The sequence below is a fragment of the Colias eurytheme genome, chromosome 9 (genome assembly GCF_061535395.1).
Source record: "Colias eurytheme isolate Ceu_HAF_F1 chromosome 9, ilColEury1 Martin Lab GWU primary, whole genome shotgun sequence".
Lineage (NCBI taxonomy): Eukaryota > Metazoa > Arthropoda > Insecta > Lepidoptera > Pieridae > Colias > Colias eurytheme.
In genome coordinates, this window is record NC_142988.1 from 1,567,209 (window position 1) to 1,587,157 (window position 19,949).

Sequence of the window (19,949 nt, forward strand, 5' to 3'; positions counted from 1 at the left end):
TATAATTGCTTGCCTATCGAAAAGTGGTCAACTCGAACCGATCACAATATATAATATATGTACATTTTAATGCATTTTTTTACAAAAACGATACAAAATGCATGTTCAGCATAACGTGCCTGACAATGTGCTTGCGTTCTGTATGTTTTAACTGTTTAAAAATGTACATAAATACTTAAATTTAATGTAATGGATTTTGCAAATATAACCCTATAGAAGTATAGAAAATAGAAGAAATAACAGTTTCCTTTCAAAAAGTAATATAAATTAATATTTGCACAGGTACCTACTTAAGTATTTATTTCGTTGCGTTGATCTTTATAAGTAGGTAGGTATTATTCTGTCCATTTTTTGTTTCATCCACTCTCACATTTATATTGCAGGAATAATTTTATATTTTTATTGAATGATTTACAAGTTACAACTTAGAAAGACAATACGTTCAAATATTTGGGGCGTTACAGTTTTGCGCTGACCGCTTGCTTCTGCTTAACGCCTCAGTGCATACCTTTTTCACAATCCAATTTTGTTTATCAGCTAACTATTGATCGTAACGTTACCGTCACGTATATTCATGTAGGAAAATAAGTAATATGCATAATTAATTCCAACGTAAATTGTTCAGTACAAGCCGTGCCCCCGAACGAAAACGTATCAGCGATACTGTTTACAAAACATCGTAATTGTGAATTGGAACCTAATTTTGTGCTGTGAAATGGGGGATTTCAGAGTGACAGGGGAAGCGAGGATATACCTTGTACTTTTCTGTACAATCGTACAAGCTGTGTGTGTGAGCACCGGGTTGGGGAAATGTCCCATTTACCCACAGTTCCCAAATTTCGATATGACCAGAGTAAGTTCACTGTATAGAAGAAGCCACCTCATTCATATTTTTCATCCTCCCTCTGCGTCACCTCAGTTCGGTAATTATTGGCCGGTAGAGTCAGAAATTGATAAACAACAAAAAAATTAAAAAAAATCTGCTAAAATATTTCAAATAAGCCAAGTTTTGAAAATCAGCCGTGATTTCGGGAACGTAAAAAATTTTGCATGCCTAACAATGACAATAGATTTAATTTAAATAAGTATTTGCAATTTTTTTTGGATCGGTTTCCTTGCTTGGTGTAGGAACAAAGTACATAGTTAGGCATTTCAATATATTTTTAATGATGTTACCTATAACTACATTTTTAGAATCGTATTCAGATTATACACTTTAAAGATTTCAGCAACGATAGGTACTCCGATAGCTAACTCATTTATGTGTTATGACAAATCACAAAAGCTCTCCAAAATCATAAAGAAAAAAAATTAACTTTACATTTAATACATATAACGTTATGGAAAAAAAACCTTACTATCTAGGTATTCATGGTAAGTACATACATACATTATGTACTTACTTAAATATTTTTGTCACGTGGATGAAAATACGCGCACTTGCGTTTCAAAGTTTACGCTCCAGATTTACGTATAATGTAAAATTAAAGAATGTACATAAGATATAATGCATTAATAATAAAGATATATGTATCGTGAAAAGGGTCTCTTAATACACATCAACTAATAACCTTAACATTTTAGCGTCCAAAGCTAGATTAACATGCAATTAGCATACATTTCAATTGCATGTTGTTAATGTACAATGAAAAGTGTTACACAAAACACGTGTAGGTAATAGATGTCATTGATTTGTATTTTTTAATTTTGATAATTATCACAATGATAAGGAGAAATAGTTACACTTACTTTCATCACCTAGTTACTTCATAATTTTAATGTAGCGCTATTCAGAATTTATTACATTTGACTTTTTTCTGGACTCGTTCGACTTCTGACCCCTGCTGAAAGATTAATTTGCCCTTCTTCATAGAACTTACTAGCAGACAGCTATGGGTGCGCTCACCATTGAAGTCTTTTGAGAGTATTGGACGCATTGCAAGCAGAATATTGCGCAACCTTTGAGTTTAAAAATTTAAAAGTAATAAAAAGGAATAGGTATCCCTACTATATCAAATGTAACATACCTACATCTTCTTCTTCTTATATATAAAAATGAATCGCAAAATGTGTTGGTAAGCGCATAACTCGAGAACGGCTGAACCGATTTCGATAATTCTTTTTTTATTATATTCCTTGAAGTACGAGGATGGTTATTATGTAGAGAAAACGTAAATATGTACCACGGGCGAAGCCGGGGTGGACCGCTAGTTTATTTATTTATTTATTTATTAGGTTTACCAGTAATTGTTACACAAAATAAACAAGTATATAATATATGAAATTAATCTTAAAACTAAGTGTACAATTTAAGGTAGGTAAACACCACATGCATACATTTAAATTTTAAAAGGTTTTATACAGGAAACAAAAAATTAATCTAAAAACTTAAACTAAGTGATGGACAAGGTACTTACTTAAATTTATTTAACCTAAGCGAGAACATATCTTTAGCAAATTCATTGTAAATTCTACAGAGTCTAGGAATCGGAGAACTGGAACCAAGGACAGTCCTACGTAATGGGGCAGATAGAAGGTTAACGGGATTTCGTGGATATTTAAAAGGAACTTTAATTTTAAATTTAGATAGCAACGCCGAACAGTTAATATGACCATTTAAAATTTTAAATAAGTACATTAAGTCTAATGCGTTTCTTCTTTTATCTAAGTTAGCTAGAGCTAGCTAGTTATATATAAAAATGAATCGCAAAACGTGTTGGTAAGCGCATAACTCGAGAACGGCTGAACCGATTTCGATAATTCTTTTTTTATTATATTCCTTGAAGTACGAGGATGGTTCTTATGTAGAGAAAACGTAAACATGTACCACGGGCGAAGCCGGGGCGGACCGCTAGTTATTAATATAATCAGAGTTATCAGCATTTGCATTAAATAATTTACCAACGGTTGCAGTATGAAGGCCTGTTTTTTGATACCTTGTTCGTTAGTTAAATTTTGCGAAAAATCTCTCAAAACCATTGAGATATACATATGGAGACGACACCGCCTACATCACTTATGTTCCGCTCAACATAAGCCATATGGCTTAACTGCACGGCGCACGCTCATTTTTTATTTGTTTTAACCCTAGAAACATAACCTTCGTCCATCTGATGAATACGCGGTACTAAAAATACGCCATCTCTTTCTAACGCGTGCGCGTATAAACTTGCCTGTTCTTGTCAACTAAGTGTGCACCGCGCTGTTGCAGGCGACACCGGTGTTCAGCGCGTAAGTATTTTGTTTTTTGATTTATTGAGCATCTGTTCATCGTTTCGATGAATGGTTATGGTTTGTGCTAGTTTTGGTGACGGTTTGAAATACTTGCTTACAGATTTTTGACATGGAGTCTCGACATGCACTGAGTGATGACACAATTGCGCGATTATTGTTGGAAGAGGATGACACCAACTTGCTGCCGGCTTCTTCGGATGGTGAAAATGAAGACTTTATGGAGGTGGACGACGTGGAAAGCGATCAGCAATATGAACCCTCTGACCAAGAGGACAGTCAGCAAATCCGTCACGGTTCATCACCATCTCACTCACGGGACCACGAGACCGACTCTCAATCACCTCCTGATTTATTGGAAGAGACTTCAGGTACTTCTTCGTGTATTTTGACCTTACCACAAAGAACCATTCGTAGTCGCAATCGTCACGTTTGGGCCACAAGTAAAGGTCGTACATCAGGAAGGACAACTACGATAAATATCGTCCATGTAGCAAGATGGCCATCTCGTGGTGTAAGAGGAATGGTAGATCCTTTATTATTATTTGATCAGTTCATGACCGATCAGATATTTGAAGAAATATTGAAATGGACCAACTTTGAAATCGCTATAAAAAGGCAAACGTATGAACAAGGCACATCTACTTTCAAAGATGCTTGCAAAGAGGAGCTTAGAGCACTTGTAGGTATTTTAGTGCTAACAGCAGCTCTGAAAGACGACCACCTCTCCCTTGAAGAACTGTTTAACCCTGAGTATTCTGGTACTAGGTACGTGTCATGTATGAGAATTTGTGGTGAACATAAGGCTGAATTCTGTGTGAATTGCGCTGTGAATAATTAGCTTTTGTATTTTTTTAGTGTAGAGTTATGCCCTAAGTTTATTTTGGCCAAAGAAAAAAAAGCTATATTTTGTTATTTTTTTTTTTAATTTTAATTTTTACGTACCTTATCAACTACGATCTCTTTAAAACTAGTGCCTTACGTTACTATAATAAAAGTAAATAAAGATTTCTTTTTTTTTTAATTATTATGTTTTAATTATAAATAAGACCCTTATCCCTAAAAAATTATGTAGTAAACAGTTTTAAATTATAATGTTTTAAGTAAAAATTTCATACTTTAAAAAATGTTCATCAATATGATGAATGGTTATGTTTAAAGGGAGCATTAAGCAGGTTATGTCTCTAGGGTTAAAGTGAAACGCATCAAATATCATCATTTTTTATCATCTTTTTTTTTTTTTGGCCACGTGGGCACGTTCTATATATAATATGTACAAATAATACAGAAAAGTGACTAACATAACTTTTCATCGGTAAATATAATAATTTTTAAAACTTAAGTTAGAGCAAAAAAATGGCGCACAGATTTTGTTCGTGGTGTCTCTTCCATACGTAGTAATATGTATTATCTCAATGCTCAAACATTTAGTTCATTCATAGATAGGTAACTACATCATAGCTGATTTCATGGGTTAGTGCTCTATTTTTTTTTCGTTTGTTTTAGCCATAGGTGGTTTTAGCCATGTTTTAGCACATTTAAGTGAGTAATGCAGGTCAACCACCGTATTCAGATTTTGTTTGAATTATTTGTTTTACATTATTAGATATTCAATATTCAACGCCGAAACTATACAGGTTGTCCCACTTTCGGTATACTATAAGCGCAAAGGGACTTGTAGTTTGGCATACGCTGAGTACCTACGTAAAAAATACTTATAAAATTCCAGACGCATTTTTTTTTCAAATAGAGGAGTACTTAAAATTCCATGTGTATACCCCTAAAAAGCAACCCGCCCAACTTTACCACCAGCACGTGAGCTATCGTTTAAGATTATATTTTCATAGACAAAATGCTCACATTAGCAAAGCGATATATGCCGGCTGCGCGAAGCTAGAGAAGATAATACATGGATTTTAAGGAAAAATTTGGCAAAAAATTTTTCACGTAATTTTGTTATTTGAGTATTTTTTACGTGATCAATGTATGCAAAACTACAAGTCCCTTCACGCTTAGTATACCGAAAGTGGGACACCCTGTATATTTACGTTTGATGGTCATTGAACTTTATCAAATTGTACTTCTAATTGGGGACTAGAATATTTTCAAAGCATAGCTAATTGCCTAAGTTTACATGATTATTTGAATGTACCTAATATTGTATATTTCGTGTAAACAAGGAAGTCTCTTTTCGATACCTACTTACCTGTACTTTTGAAAAGATCATCCAGGGTACTTAATTTTATACGAATTAATAATTCTTCGTTAGTAGAGCACAAAGTAGTTACATATTAATTTCATAATTATAATTTACTATGACGATATAGGTAACTCGGAGCAAAGGGCAGGGTCTCATTCGACCACACCTACCAACCGCGCATATATTCATGTTTTATTTATTGTTAATTTTACAGTTTTAACTACAGATTCTCACTTCGTACCTCGTGTAATTTTAGGCCATAGATTATAGAGTTTAACATTATGTTAGAATAATTAATATGCAAAGTTACGAACGGAGCAGCGATAAATTTTTATGTATAAACTAACTTTCCGCCCGCGGCTTCGCCCGCCTTATCCTACCTAATTGTTATGTATGTCGGGTTGTATGATAATAGAAAGTAATAATTCTCTCGTATGTACTTTATTAATGTAACAATTGTAAAATAGTAATTAACAGAAAGGATTGTATAGAATGCCGTGTAAAATGTAAATCAAAGATGTCTTCCCGAATAACAGTGTTGCCAGGTGGCTCTGTAAGTTGCACAGATTATAAATGTCCAAATTATGTCGCCAACACTCTCCCTCGTTATAAATTTAAAGGTTCAATCTATTGGGAGGTTTTCTCATCCTAGTACTACGACGGATTTCAATTCTGGATGGTGTAGGTTCATGTGTATCTGGAATTGTTTCTGGTACAAGGTTTTCTGGTTGGTAATTTCCTGGACTTGCTACTGGCTGTATAGATGATCTTCTTGGTGTATGTGTTATTACTGTAGGGCTAGGTTGTATGCATTCTTTTTCAGGTGAAGCTGGTGTGGGTGAACTCTCTTGCAGGTAAGTTGGTCGGTAAGTATCTGGTGTATTAATATTCTCACTCAAGCATGATGTCTTTATTATCTGATCAGTATGTCTGTGATGTATCTTTCCATCTACTTCCACCTTGTAATGTAATTTTCCTTTCCTCTCTAATATTCTTCCAAATTTCCATTTGTTACTATCATACATCCTTATTTGTACTTTATCTCCTGCTTTAGTTAAGGATCTTGATGCAAATGCTATAGGTCGTTCAGTTTTATCCGGCATAATGTGTGATAAAACAGCTCCATATCCTGTAGGAGATGCGTCTGTAGCTAATGTGACAGGTAAGTTCTCATGAAACGGTATAAGTACTTTTTCTCCACATAGCTCAATTTTCAACTCTTGAAATGCTTTTTCACATTCTTTATTCCATATAAATTTTGTATCTTTCTGTAATAGCTTGTATAAAGGATTTAGTTTAGATGCCAAATTAGATATGAATTGTTGATAATAATTTATCATTCCTAAGAAAGTACGTAGAGATGTAACATCTGTGGGACGTGGGCTATTCTTTATATCATTTATCTTTTCTTCTGTAGGGTGTAATCCTTTTTCATTTATTTTATGTCCAAGATATGTAACTGATTTTTGAAAAAATTGACACTTCTTCTTGTTTAGATGTAATCCACATTCTTTAAGTTTATTAAATACCTTTCGGATTCTTTGTAGTAATTGTATGTATGTATGTCCTTGTAAAGCGATATCATCAACAAGCTGTACCTTCTAATCCTTGTAATGTCTGATCCATGTATCTTTGCCAAACATTTGGTGCTATTTTCACACCGAACATCAGTCTTCTTACTTTGTATGTACCCTTACATGTACTTATGGCTTGCATCTCTGCTGTATCATCATTTGTCTTCATATATAAATACGCTTGGTTAATGTCCAATGTACAAAAATATTTACCACCGCTGAGCTTTGAAAATATCTCTTCAACTCGAGGGATTGGATAGTTGTCATTTTCTAGGTTTTTATTTAATGTAGCTCTGTAGTCGGCACATAGGCGTACCTTTCCATTATGTTTCATCACAGGAACAGTTGGTGTACCCCACTGTGAGTATGTAACCTTTTCTAATATGCCTTCTTTTTCTAATCTGTCAATTTCTGCCTCTACTTGATTTTTCAATGCAAATGGTACTGGACGTGGCTTTAAATAAACTGGAACTGCATCTTCTTTCAATTTAAATGCGACTTGATAATTTTTAATTTCACCTATTTCTTCTGTAAATAATTCTTTATATTCTTCTAATAATGTTTGTAATTTATTTTTGAATTCTTTTTCTGTTATGTCTTGTTCTTCCTTGTATATTGAATTTACTTCAAAATTTAAGTTCAATTTTCTAAGCCATTCTCTTCCAACTACGGTGTCTACTTTGCGGTCAATTACAAAGATTCTTCCTTCAATAACTGTGTTCTTATACTGAATATTTAAATTACAAGTTCCTAATGGGTGTATTATTTCTCCTGTGTATGTTCTTAGCTTTACTGATGTATCTTTAAGTTTCAGATTATTAAAATATTTTTCATAAAAATTTGTCGAGCATGTAGTAACTGCAGCGCCTGTATCCAGTTCTAAGGTATGTATTTTTCCATTTAATTGTAAGGTTATGTTAAATTTATCACTCTGTATGTTATTGTTAAATATCTTATGTATTTCATATATTTCATCTTCCTCGGTGAATTGATCCTGAACTAACTCAATTTGTTTTTGTTCTCTGAAACATACCGATTGTATGTGTCCCTTTGTCTTACATTTCTTGCAAAATAGTTTATGTTTCAAACGACATTGCCTTGCTGTATGGTTTTCTTTGCCACATCGAAAACATTTTATTTCTCTCTTCTTCTCGTTATATGAACTGTATGATTTATTTATATTTTTATCTTTGTATGTATTTATATTTTTAGGTTTATGTATGTTTGTATTAATTTTGAAATGATTTGATTTAGTTGAAATTTTGTTAATGTTTACTTGACCAGAACACATTTCTTTTGTTTCAGCTTTAGATGTCTCAATCGCCATTGCAATTTTAATTAAATCATCAACCTTTGTAGATGAGCTTTCTTGTAATAATCTTTCTTTTATTTCTGAATTCCGGAGACCTCGTATGAATTGTACTCGCAGATGAGTTTCAAATGTGCTGTGTTCGCAGCTTGCGCATTTAAAGTTACATTTTCCCCCTAGTTCTTTTAAACCAGCAACATAATTTGCAATACTTTCACATTCGTATTGTTGTCGTAAACAAAATTTGTGCTGTTGGGCTACTTCACCAGGTTCAGGTGCAATATGGTTTTTCAATAATTGTATCAGTTCATAATATGATTTGGTTTTCGGAGAATCAGGTGCTGTAATATTTTGTAAAACTTGATAGTATTTAGGACCAATGCAGTTCAGAAAAATCTGTGATTTTGTTTTATCATTTGTAACGCCTTTTAGGTTAATGTAATTTTCTAACCTCTGTAAATACGATGCGAAACTTTCATTGTTTTCGTCGTATGGTTGTAATGTAATTCCACTCACCGATTTATCCGTATTTTGTAATTGTTGTTGTAATTGCGCTTGTTGTACTTGAATTCCTCGAATAGTTTCTAACATTTGAGATAATACTTGCCCCAATTGCTGTTCCATTTTGCGTACTTGTAATGTATTGTATATTATTATGAAGGAAAAAGGAGGTTGTGAAGCGGGTTATCATCACGGGATGTGGAACCCTTGGAACAAAGGAAAAGGTGTTAGGAGCACATGGGTCAATGTACGCACGATGTTCTTCACTTGATAATTTATGTTGAATTTCCACTTACTCGTCGCCAATCTGTTATGTATGTCGGGTTGTATGATAATAGAAAGTAATAATTCTCTCGTATGTACTTTATTAATGTAACAATTGTAAAATAGTAATTAACAGAAAGGATTGTATAGAATGCCGTGTAAAATGTAAATCAAAGATGTCTTCCCGAATCCCGAATAACAGTGTTGCCAGGTGGCTCTGTAAGTTGCACAGATTATAAATGTCCAAATTATGTCGCCAACACTAATAAATTATATATAGGTCTACCAGCAGGGCTATTGCGTATCTCATTTGACATTTCATAGTGATGATAACTTTGCACGGTGCTCAACGATTTCTTGTCAAACCATGTTTTTCGTATTGGCTATTTTAGTTATCAACTGAAATGACGTCATGAGCACCAAATCAACTTGAAAGCCACCGTAACACATTTGACAGGTGTTTTTGTATCGATAGTTTATAAAGTGGTATTCCGTAAGCCAAGTGACCATCAAAAGGTTGATCACTATATTACTGTGAAAGGAACTAGTATTGAGCAGTGTTTTGTAAATTCTCAGTGATCGACACTATAATCCGGATAAGTTAAATATTAAAAATATATGAACAAAATATAGGAAGAATAGCACGTATATGATTTAACGTCTTATTTCAAGTGTTTCTATACTATAATCAACAAAAAATATAAAGATAACATTGAGTTTAATATGTACTATCAACTATGATAGATAATAATTTTTTAAGTATAAATATATAGCCATTTTCTTTTTTCCAAAAGGTTTTTACTGAGCAATAGAAGCGTAGGTATCCATATAATTTATAAAGTATGGCCCGTGCTTTTTTACTTGGATTTGCGGAAGAAGAAAGAAAGAGGAAAGCATTAAGAATTGAAAGGCGACGCTTACGTGATGCTAGTGATCCTGTGGTGATACTTTATAGCTGCCTGAAAGAGAATTTATAGCGAATTTTCGTTTGACAAAGGCTGGTTTTCAACTGGTGGTGGAGATGTTGAAATAGGAAACATTTTCCTTCATTGAATGTATTAATAGTAAGTCTAAAAATATCCATATCTTTTGTTTTTCCTTTTTTATGTGTAATTTATTACTGATGACTTACAAATCAATAAAATTACTATTCAACATTAATAATTATCTGTATTAGGTTTAAAAGACATTAATAACTCATTTATAAATACTTAGATATACCTACATAGAAAATAATACAATAATTAATGTATATCTTTTCAGTTATGTGATTCCAAATTAAACATAATGTATGTGGAACAATTATCATTAAATACTAAATCTTCATTTAATTTCTGTGAGCATCATATGAAGTATGCATAGAGTATAAAATATTATACCTGTTTTTAGGTGACTCAGGATATGCGCAATGGCCCTGGATGATGACAACAATATTAGGAGCAGGACCTGGGGACACCTGAAGAATACTATACCAACCTTCATTGCCTTGTCAGGAATACTGTTGAACGGTGTTTAGTGTTATTCAAAGCACGTTGGAGTTGTTTGTTGGCCCATAGAATACTTCATTATGATCCAGTTACTGCTGGTAAAATAGTGAATGCATGTGTTGTCCTGCACAACATTGCAAATATGCAGAATGCCAAAATACCCGAAATACAGGCATGTCTCAGGATTTAGAGGAGAAGATGCTATAGTTGAGGTTATACAAGATCTTACCAGAGAACAATATTAGTACAGAGACTATGTAATTCAAGAAGATGTTATGTTAAATAAATATTTATTGTGCTTAGAAATGTATTAGTTTTAACTGAAAATTATTTATACTTGTATTTGTGATTAAACATATTTTCTTACTTAGATAATATTATAGCTTCTAATCGAATATGACAATATTTCTTGTATAATTTATAAATTATAATACATTGTTAATGCTCTGATATAAATGTGATGTAGTTGTCAATTAGGTAATAGTTAAGACAAGGTATTTAAGTAATTAAACTTTTGATATCTAAAAAAATATTTTTTATTTATTTTTAAAGAAATTTACACCATAAGGATTGTGTTAACTCAATAATTGTTATTTTTAGTTAAATCTAGACAGTTATTTATGAAAAACTCAGAATAGAGTTATAAATAATTAATAATAATAAATTACACTATTTAAAATCATTTTAATTTACTTATATATATATATATGTATATATCTTCCTGTATCTTGGTAGGTAAGTGATGCAGCTAATTTTTCTATAGCAGCAGCTGTATGCCTTTCCTCAACAGCCAATCGCTTGCTTTCCAACTCATAGGCCCAACGAGGCACTCTCTCATCTTGGCTTACTGAAATTACAATATAGCATAATAATTCACTTACATTTTCAAAATTAAATGTACTCAGTAGTTTCTTTGAGCAACTAGAGCAACTATTTTCGATTTCAATACATTAAAAAAAATTGTCACAATTAATTATATAAACTTGTTACTCAACTTACTATCTATAGTTTATAGAAAGGTAAAACACATTATTACAATAACAAGTATATTTAAAAATAATGGATAATTTAATGGGAATTAAATAATATTTACCTAATTCTCCTCAAGTACTGTTTTCCGACAAATCTATCTAATTTAGAAGCTCTCATGAATAGTCATTTTCAAAAAGAGATTAGTTAAAGATATAAAGACAATATAATTGTGCTTGAAATAAATAACTTACATTTTATTAGATGTAAGTACTATAAAATAGATTTTTGTTAAACATTTCATAAATCATACAAAGCAATATAAAGGTAAAAGGATACAAATATTAAAAATTTTCAAATTTATATTTAAATTAATGTTAATATTGCTCTCAAAACAAGGGTTATAAGACTTACCACAGTTTTATTCATTTGTTACTGTTTCTAACTTTCAAATACACTTGTGTACACAAGACGATGACCAAAATTGTAATTGTAGACAGACCAAAATTCAAAAGTGTTATGAATTTAGCGCCATATAAGAGTAAACATTTCAAATCCCAAGTGTTCCGGTTAATATAACACGTAAGATTTAAATATGCTCACGTTTTTATGGAATATACGACCAAATGTATATATTTTTAATTTTGCTGCATAATGTCGATAAAAAATAGTGACGTTCGGTGTCATCGTTGATAAGCACCGTAATACACCGTGACATGATGTCCACTTATTAAGATACGCAATACCAAATCTTTAAATTTTTAGTGGACATCAAAGTTCAGTGATCATCAAAACTATGTTGATCACTTAATGTGTCAAAATTAGACAATAGCCCTGCTGAATCTGATGGCATATTTATATTTAAGAAATAAAAGATTTTTATGTGGCAACTTATTTGACAACTATCAAATTGGATGTCAAATTATTTGTCTTTTTTGCAGTTGATGAATAATTTTTAGGATTTTGTCTAAAAAATCTTCGAAAATTTCGAAAAAGCCGCTGCGATCACAAGCAAGAGGTGTTGTTTATAATGTGTATAGAAAAACATTCGATGAAGAAGGGTCAAACACATCACAATTTTCAATTTTGAAGATTTTATTGGTAAATTGGACTTACCCGTTTTGATACTATAAATTAAAAAATATTATATGTAGGTAACTATAATATTGTTTGTTGATTAGAATATAATTTTATGAAAACTTATTACAGGAGTTTCCAATACGGCAATTCGTCAAGTCCAAGCTGTCCAAGTCAATTTTATAATGTGTGTCTGTTAATACTTACGAAAAGAAACATAATTTTATTTTATTTTCATTTTATTTTATAAAAAATTATAAGCAGTTTTGATCTACATTATCATTAAGTATATCGATATTTTCACATGGCATACTGGTAATGAATATATACAAATATAGGTATGTGTAAATAATAATATGTATTACCTGTATAAAAGTAATTTGTATAATTGTATATTAATATATATGTAAGTACATATGTACCTACATAATATTAAGTGGATATCTCATTATTAAGTACAGTATTGTCCACTTATGTAATGATATTGAGGACAAAATAAAAATTAAGCAGTATCAAGATCGTTCAGTCCATTTTCCCTAGGGTTGCGCACTCAAAATTTTGATTTCCCTAATTGCCATCAGGTTCTGGTTTACCTATACCTACTAAAAGCTTCCTCGAGAATCAATATCTATTAAAAAAAAACATCAAAATCGGTTGCGTAGTTTTAAATTTTAATGATTTAAGCATAGGTACATAGGGACATAGGGACTGAGAAAGCGACTTTGTTTTATACTATGTAGTGATATTCCTTTTGAGAGTAGACAAAATAATTTGGAAAATCCAAAAGTGCACGCCTCATAATTTTTTTTAATAAATATTTATTAATTAAGTATTATTTTTGTTTATTTAATAACAATTAAACCACATCGAATCAGACCCTGAAAAATGAAAGGGTTCTATTCCTGAGCATAATCAAGCGTAAGAGAAAAAAAAAGACTCGATTAGTAAAGTATTTCGGTCGCTATCGTGTTAACAAGAAAAAGGATCCGCACATACAGACACACGGACGTCCAAGACAGAACTTTTTTAAACTGTTTTTTAACTAGTTTAAATAACAAAAATGACATCAAAAATATCATGAACGTTAAAAATAGTGTTTTTTCTTAATATGTGTGTGTATGTATTATCTTACAAGTGCAATGTATGATACATAAAGACATTTTAAGTTTGAAAAATCAGATGTTTTGCGCGAAGTGACAGTAGTACCCACCTCAACGCTTCGCTTATGAGGCGTGCAATAGTCTGGGTCAGCTAGAATAGGCCATGAAACGCTAACGAATATCCTTGATTTGTTTTTTACTTTTCTAACAAATATTTCGTTAATACACTTTTCTCATAAGCTCATAGATGTCAGGATTATAATTTACTATAAATTTTTCTCTAATAGATGTCAGGAAAATGGTACGAAGTGGAGCGGTCATTTCACCTGATGGAGATTGCGGCGAGCTGTACGGAGATAGACGTCACCATCAACGAGCGAGGGTACTTCGTCATCAACGTACACACGATCAACAGATTGTGAGTGATGTTTAAATTATTATTAAATACAGTAAACGATAAATAGAAAAGGATTTTATTAATAAGGGGAGAGGGCTGAACTGGGGCAGATTTGAATTCATTGAATTCCGCATCTTGTGTATTGTCTATGCGTAAATATTTCTCGTAAACTGCTGAAAGGATTCAACATCGACCACGCCTTTAGTTCTTCCGTTGAAGGCTATTTAATCTATCCGGTATTATCTTCATTAATTAATTATTGTCACATGATTTAATAACAATAACCGCATTATTAATTATTGTCATATGATTTAATAACAATAACCGCATTTTCCCAAGGCCAATGTCTCTTGCTACTTAAATTATTTTCTAACAATTTTGCGATAAATTGGTGGTTATAAATTATAATAGGTACGTTAATATCATTCCAGAACGGGTAACCACGGAGTATCCTACGGGCTAGGTATACCCAGCCACGCGGGCTCGTCCGCCTTCCGCTACAAGCTGAACAACCGAATGCCGTACGTCATTGGGCGCATGCTGCCGGGAGCCGGCCATTATAATATCCTCTTCACGGATTACGATCAATTCGCGCTTGTTTGGTCCTGCACAAATTATAACGTTGTGCACTCAGGTGAGGACGATTCGTTAATGTATAAGTGCAAGTCCACACTGCGAGCCTAGCGCGGTTGCGACGGCGGACGCGAAATATCAAACGTATGAAACGCGCCTTTGCGTCCACATTGAAATGACTATATGGCGGAAGCCTAGTGCGACGGTAATGAGCGAGCCAGCGCGCGTAGTTTTCAAACTCTCCTATCCGCGCGTTCTGGCCACACTACGGGCCTAGTCAGCAAGCGACCCAATGCGCGGACGGCGGGGGTATCAAACCAGTTCGGTCTTGTCGCTCGACTTCTTATATTATATCCTTTATTGTTTTTCGTAAAATAGCGATAAATACTTAATTGTTGAAGTGAAACTTCTTTATTTATAAGTGCGATTCAATCTAAAACACTTATATACACCTCAGTAATTTTGTAGGGTATAATCTCAATTCTTCATATAAGATTCACCCGTTATTCCTCTGTTTTATTTATTTCGTGTACAACTTCTATAATGATCTCACCTCAAAATCGGACTGTCCAGTAAAAATAGCAAATCGTCCAAAGTTTACAACACCCGAAAAACGTCGAACCGCTACTTGAGCTCGCGCGTCGGTGTGGCCACCGCGAGCGCCCGCTCGTCGCGCCCGCCTAGGCCGCCGCCACCGCGCATTCAGTGTGGACGCACACTAATATATGCTAGTTTCTCTGCAGTAATGCGCTGGAGTACCTATAGTCTTATTATTTACATATTTTAACGTAGATGGTTATGTTTATTTAAATCACAATTTACTTAAATGCATTCACAAAAATTCCCCAGTAGGTATTTATATTCTGTTCTTTTTGACAGATCGTATATGGCTGTTGGGCCGAGAGCGTGATATTGACGCAACTTTGCGCGCGCAAATCTATGCCATCATGCAAGAACTTAATTTGGACTCCGATCGACTCATTATTTCTAAGAATAATAACTGCACCGCTGTACCTTATAATAACGATATACAATAAAGATATATCAAAAAGAATGTGTTTTTTATTTTCTTTTGTTGTGATCTATTTCGATTGCGTATATCGAACTTCCTACTTCTGTGTTCCCCTCCCCGATGAGTACAATGTGGGGGTTTCCAAGATAGGAGAGAAGGGTACCTTCTATTAAAGCGCGTTCCATCTTAGCTTACCATCACGCGTCCGCGTTAAAATTTAGAAAATCTGGCTAACATTGAGAGACACCACACACAAAAAAAAAACGCTTACCATCAGTCGTGTTCAAGCACTTCCCTATCGATACTTACAAAACAAAAAACGAATTTCCAAATTCATCAGTCGTGTAATTTTAATATCCAAAAATGAATAAAAAAATGATAATATTCACAAACTTTTATTTACCCAAAAAATTGAAGATTTTTTTATGTGTAAGTATTTGGTACTTGTATTTTAATTCTAGTTCAACAACATAATATATGATTATTGCTTGCATGGTTTCTTAAAAAAATACTTTCAACAGAAAAGGATTTTATAAATTAAGTAACAAAAGAAATATCGAATTATGAGTGGAATTAAACATTATCTTAAATTTTCATGGGACAAAAATATACTTATTTGAATTACTTATATTTAACATTCTATTACAAAAATAAAATATATTGATTGGTAACAAAGACTAATTTTTTTTATTAGGTAGGTTCTTTTGATGTAAACACTAAACAAGTGAGGAAACTATGAAATATACATAGCTTACAATAATTATTATATGTAATATGATAGTATAATTCACACGAAATTGGAAGACGATTTTTAACTGTTTCATTTAACTTTACTTGAACATATAATTATATATGAATTAAATACATATTATAAGTTATTGAAACATAAAAAATGGTCACATAAAGATGATGATAGTGCAAAACAATGAAGATAAAAATGTACTACCAACATCCATGTCAAGCAATTAAAAAAAATTACCAACATAAACTAATCAATTGCTGCATAAAATTATTTATGGAAAAAAGAATGCGAAAAAAACAATATCTAATAGTAAGATTACATATTTTCTGTGTAGAATACATAATATATAAACTGAGGTAGAAGCGGCATACGCGTTAAAACACGTTCCGTCTGAAATCAGGCAATTAGCCAGGTTGCGTTTAGTCAGTTACGTTTTGTGGTTACTTTGCTTACTCTTTTCGGCGTATGGTTTGAATGTATATTCTATCTTTGTCTCACTACGGAGTACGTGAATACGTAGGTTAGTACTATGTTTGTGTGTGTGTGTAGAATGTTTATATAGATACGTGTGACGGTTTTCTGCTAGTTTGTTCGCCTAGACCGCTTCTACGTCAGTTTATGTATGTATTTTAAGCTTTGTAATAACTTCTGACTTTTCAAACATCACCATGCCACCATACAATTTAATTCAATTAAATAATTTATAAATACAAATTTTTTCATCAGTCATTTACAAACTGACATTAAGCTTTAAACTGAAAGCACATAAGTATTACCATATTACCAAACATATTTTTAAGAATGACATTATTTATCTTCACATAATATAATATTGGGTTTAAAGAATGAGAAATTTTAAATACAATCTTTATATTACAATATTTTACTAATATACATGATAAAAGATTACAAAATTTTTAATAATAGCAATACTATTCCACAGAGTATATTATGAATTTCTAGCTATTCCATTAAAAAATCTATGACAATACAGTACATATCGGTATATAATTTATTATATACACAATTATAGAGTATCAAGTCTTGACAGTAATATATAAATCTCAATACATTATAAATACCATATACATGTTTAGGCCACGCATATTGCTTTGACGTAAACCTGATAGAACAAAAAAACAACTATGAAACAAAATAACAATAATAATTATGTAACAAATAATTTAAATAAAACTGGCACCTGTATCTTTTTAGTTGCAGCACATAAAATCTATTTTAATTATGCAATAAGTTTTGATGTGAGGTCATAACCTATTAATTAAATACACACTGTAAATTCATTTCAACACAATTCGAGGTTTTACAAAAACCTATACTAGCGTTGTATCCAAAGTATTACCGCAAACCGACATTTGAAAATCCAAACCACACGATACATACACACAAATAATACCAATTTATTAACTTAAAAACTGTTTTCTACACTAGCAATACAGTTTCTCACTTCGTTCAACCTGAGGCACTCGGAATCGCGATTTTTGTATTCATTCTGCGAGTTGATACTGTCCACACTATCACAATTGGGTATATTCTTGTGCGATTCTATTCTATTGTGGAGCGCATACTGGTTGATCCAGAGCTGCTTCTCATCTACTTCTTTACTAACAACCACAAATAGTTCCTTTTCTTTACAGTCTAGTTGCTCCTTTAGATATGATATTAAATCTGTGTTCTGGAAAGGATAAAGTTTAAATTAATATAGTATGGAAAAATATTTCGTATAAATTAAATAAATAATAAATAATAAATAAATAAATATTATAGGACATTATTACACAAATTGACCTAGTCCCACAGTAAGCTCAATTAAGGCTTGTATTGTGGGTACTAGGCGACGATAAATATAATATTTAAATACATATATAGATAACACCCAGACCCAAGAACCAATAATTGAGTTCATCACACAAATATTTGCCCTGACCGCGGATCGAACCCGGGAACGTCGGCTCAGTAGGCAGTTACGTTACCACTGCGCCAACCGCGTCGTCAAATTTATACATTCTTAATAAATAATTATTAAGAATGTATAAATAAATTAAGTTTTTTATTATAATAGATTATTATTAGATATTCTTTTTCAAATAACAAATAGAAAAGAAAATAAAGACTACATCACACTTGAAATATGTAGAATCCATTAATTTCTTTGGAACTTGAAGAAAAAATAAAATCATTCATTGTTAGCACTATTAGGTTTTACACACATACCCTGCCAATTAACTGTGGTGAATCCAGTTTGGAATCCAAATTATAGAAGTTCCCTTGAATTTGTCTAATTGTAATCCAGTGTCGCCTGCGAATGGGCAGCATAACAAAACCTAACTTATAGTCTGACGGAACATTTAATATAAAACCGCAAATATTTGCTAGGTCCAAGCAACCTGGATCTCTGAAAATAACAAAATTTATTATAAACTTTAACAAAATTAAAAAAATCTTAGCACTGTATTTTAAGGAATTTTATACTAGAGAAACTAATTATAAATTACATACTTATAATTATTATTAAAACAGTAATTACTAGTAAGATATAAATCCCAAAGCTTAGGTTATTTAAATAACTGTTAGACACTAAAAAGTAACCATCAATAAAATTGTAATAATAAATTTCATGATCCTCTTATAAAAACTTACTTTCTCTTATCAAACCATATTGCCTCACAGCCCTTCTTCTGTAGCGCTGCCATTATCACATTGATGTCATAATTGCCAAATCCCAGCATTGATCTGTGTGGGTTTATCCAAACATTTGGAGACAACCGACTGCATATTGAATCTAGATCCGATTTCGAAAATGTATTACGCGTCTGTAAATAATAAAATACATAAAACTCATCAAACACATTAATATTTATAGAAACTGAATATTTTCATATTTCACTTCTCACTCATCCATTTCAAAAATATGTAATGCTTGAAATTCAATAAATAAAATAATTAGAAAGAACAATTAATCACCATACAAATCTTTATAACATATCAAATAAATCATATAAATGCTCGCTAATGAGAAAATAATGATCGAATCAATTCGATTTGTTTACGTTATAGGTACATATTCTATTCGTATTAATTTTATGTACGTACATAAGAACTAAAAGAAGATAAAAAATAGATTGTTACTCACTTGAAATAAATTATTTAACGCATGTAAAGCGCAAAGTTCTCTTACTTGTTTTTCATGATAAATATGAGGCTTTGAATTCATTTCGTTCATATTACTGTCACCATGTTTTTACAGAACTTTAATGATTTTGGTTTAAACAATACATATATCTATTAAAATAAATTTTACAACAACTATAATGTGTAATTTTTTTTAATTTTACAAAGGAAACGAAAAATTTTACTCCTTAGATTCCACTTGACAAATTTTGATTGTTTGACATTCGTCGATTGACAATTAATGACAATTCACAATACAAGATTTACCGGCATCATAGAGTAAATAGAAAAAATTAAATTCAAAACTTTGTTAAAAAAGCTGTA

The 19,949-nt window shown here is 32.0% G+C and overlaps 4 protein-coding genes across 4 annotated transcripts; 2 read left to right on the forward strand and 2 right to left on the reverse strand.

The window, feature by feature from the left end:
- Window positions 1-519: 519 nt before the first annotated feature.
- On the forward strand, window positions 520-15,734 carry LOC149905590 (apolipoprotein D-like). The gene is made up of 4 exons (XM_090105688.1): window positions 520-853; window positions 14,000-14,130; window positions 14,541-14,743; window positions 15,562-15,734. Exons 1-4 carry the CDS (start codon window positions 716-718, stop codon window positions 15,717-15,719), a joined length of 630 nt encoding a protein of 209 aa, XP_089961814.1. The 5' UTR covers window positions 520-715; the 3' UTR covers window positions 15,720-15,734.
- Window positions 3,096-4,229, forward strand: LOC149905591 (uncharacterized). Its single transcript, XM_090105963.1, has 2 exons — window positions 3,096-3,231; window positions 3,335-4,229. The coding sequence occupies exon 2, from the start codon at window positions 3,344-3,346 to the stop codon at window positions 4,070-4,072; it is 729 nt and encodes a 242-aa protein (XP_089962089.1). The 5' UTR covers window positions 3,096-3,231; window positions 3,335-3,343; the 3' UTR covers window positions 4,073-4,229.
- Window positions 6,046-9,262, reverse strand: LOC149905592 (uncharacterized). The gene is made up of 3 exons (XM_090105966.1): window positions 7,322-9,262; window positions 7,030-7,168; window positions 6,046-6,800 (listed from the first exon to the last, which is right to left on the reverse strand). Exons 1-3 carry the CDS (start codon window positions 8,936-8,938, stop codon window positions 6,046-6,048), a joined length of 2,511 nt encoding a protein of 836 aa, XP_089962092.1. The 5' UTR covers window positions 8,939-9,262.
- Window positions 15,735-16,106: 372 nt separating the features above from the next.
- On the reverse strand, window positions 16,107-19,839 carry Josd (Josephin domain containing). Its single transcript, XM_090105686.1, has 4 exons — window positions 19,588-19,839; window positions 19,095-19,267; window positions 18,669-18,849; window positions 16,107-18,129 (listed from the first exon to the last, which is right to left on the reverse strand). Exons 1-4 carry the CDS (start codon window positions 19,675-19,677, stop codon window positions 17,863-17,865), a joined length of 711 nt encoding a protein of 236 aa, XP_089961812.1. The 5' UTR covers window positions 19,678-19,839; the 3' UTR covers window positions 16,107-17,862.
- Between the last annotated feature and the right edge of the window lie 110 nt (window positions 19,840-19,949).

Excerpts from the sequence above, each read along its gene's own strand:
- LOC149905591 (XM_090105963.1), top strand. The coding sequence starts at position 3,344 with ATGGAGTCTCGACATGCACTGAGTGATGACACAATTGCGCGATTATTG.
- Josd (XM_090105686.1), bottom strand. The coding sequence starts at position 19,677 with ATGAACGAAATGAATTCAAAGCCTCATATTTATCATGAAAAACAAGTA. Across the intron at positions 19,268-19,587 it reads CGTTAAATAATTTATTTCAA|ACGCGTAATACATTTTCGAA; the intron begins GTGAGTAACAAT and ends TATTATTTACAG. Across the intron at positions 18,850-19,094 it reads ATATGGTTTGATAAGAGAAA|AGATCCAGGTTGCTTGGACC; the intron begins GTAAGTTTTTAT and ends TGTTATTTTCAG.
- LOC149905592 (XM_090105966.1), bottom strand. The coding sequence starts at position 8,938 with ATGGAACAGCAATTGGGGCAAGTATTATCTCAAATGTTAGAAACTATT. Across the intron at positions 7,169-7,321 it reads TGATGAAACATAATGGAAAG|ACAAATGATGATACAGCAGA; the intron begins GTACGCCTATGT and ends TTATATATGAAG. Across the intron at positions 6,801-7,029 it reads GACATTACAAGGATTAGAAG|ATGTTACATCTCTACGTACT; the intron begins GTACAGCTTGTT and ends CACGTCCCACAG.
- LOC149905590 (XM_090105688.1), top strand. The coding sequence starts at position 716 with ATGGGGGATTTCAGAGTGACAGGGGAAGCGAGGATATACCTTGTACTT. Across the intron at positions 14,131-14,540 it reads GTACACACGATCAACAGATT|AACGGGTAACCACGGAGTAT; the intron begins GTGAGTGATGTT and ends ATATCATTCCAG. Across the intron at positions 14,744-15,561 it reads TTATAACGTTGTGCACTCAG|ATCGTATATGGCTGTTGGGC; the intron begins GTGAGGACGATT and ends TCTTTTTGACAG.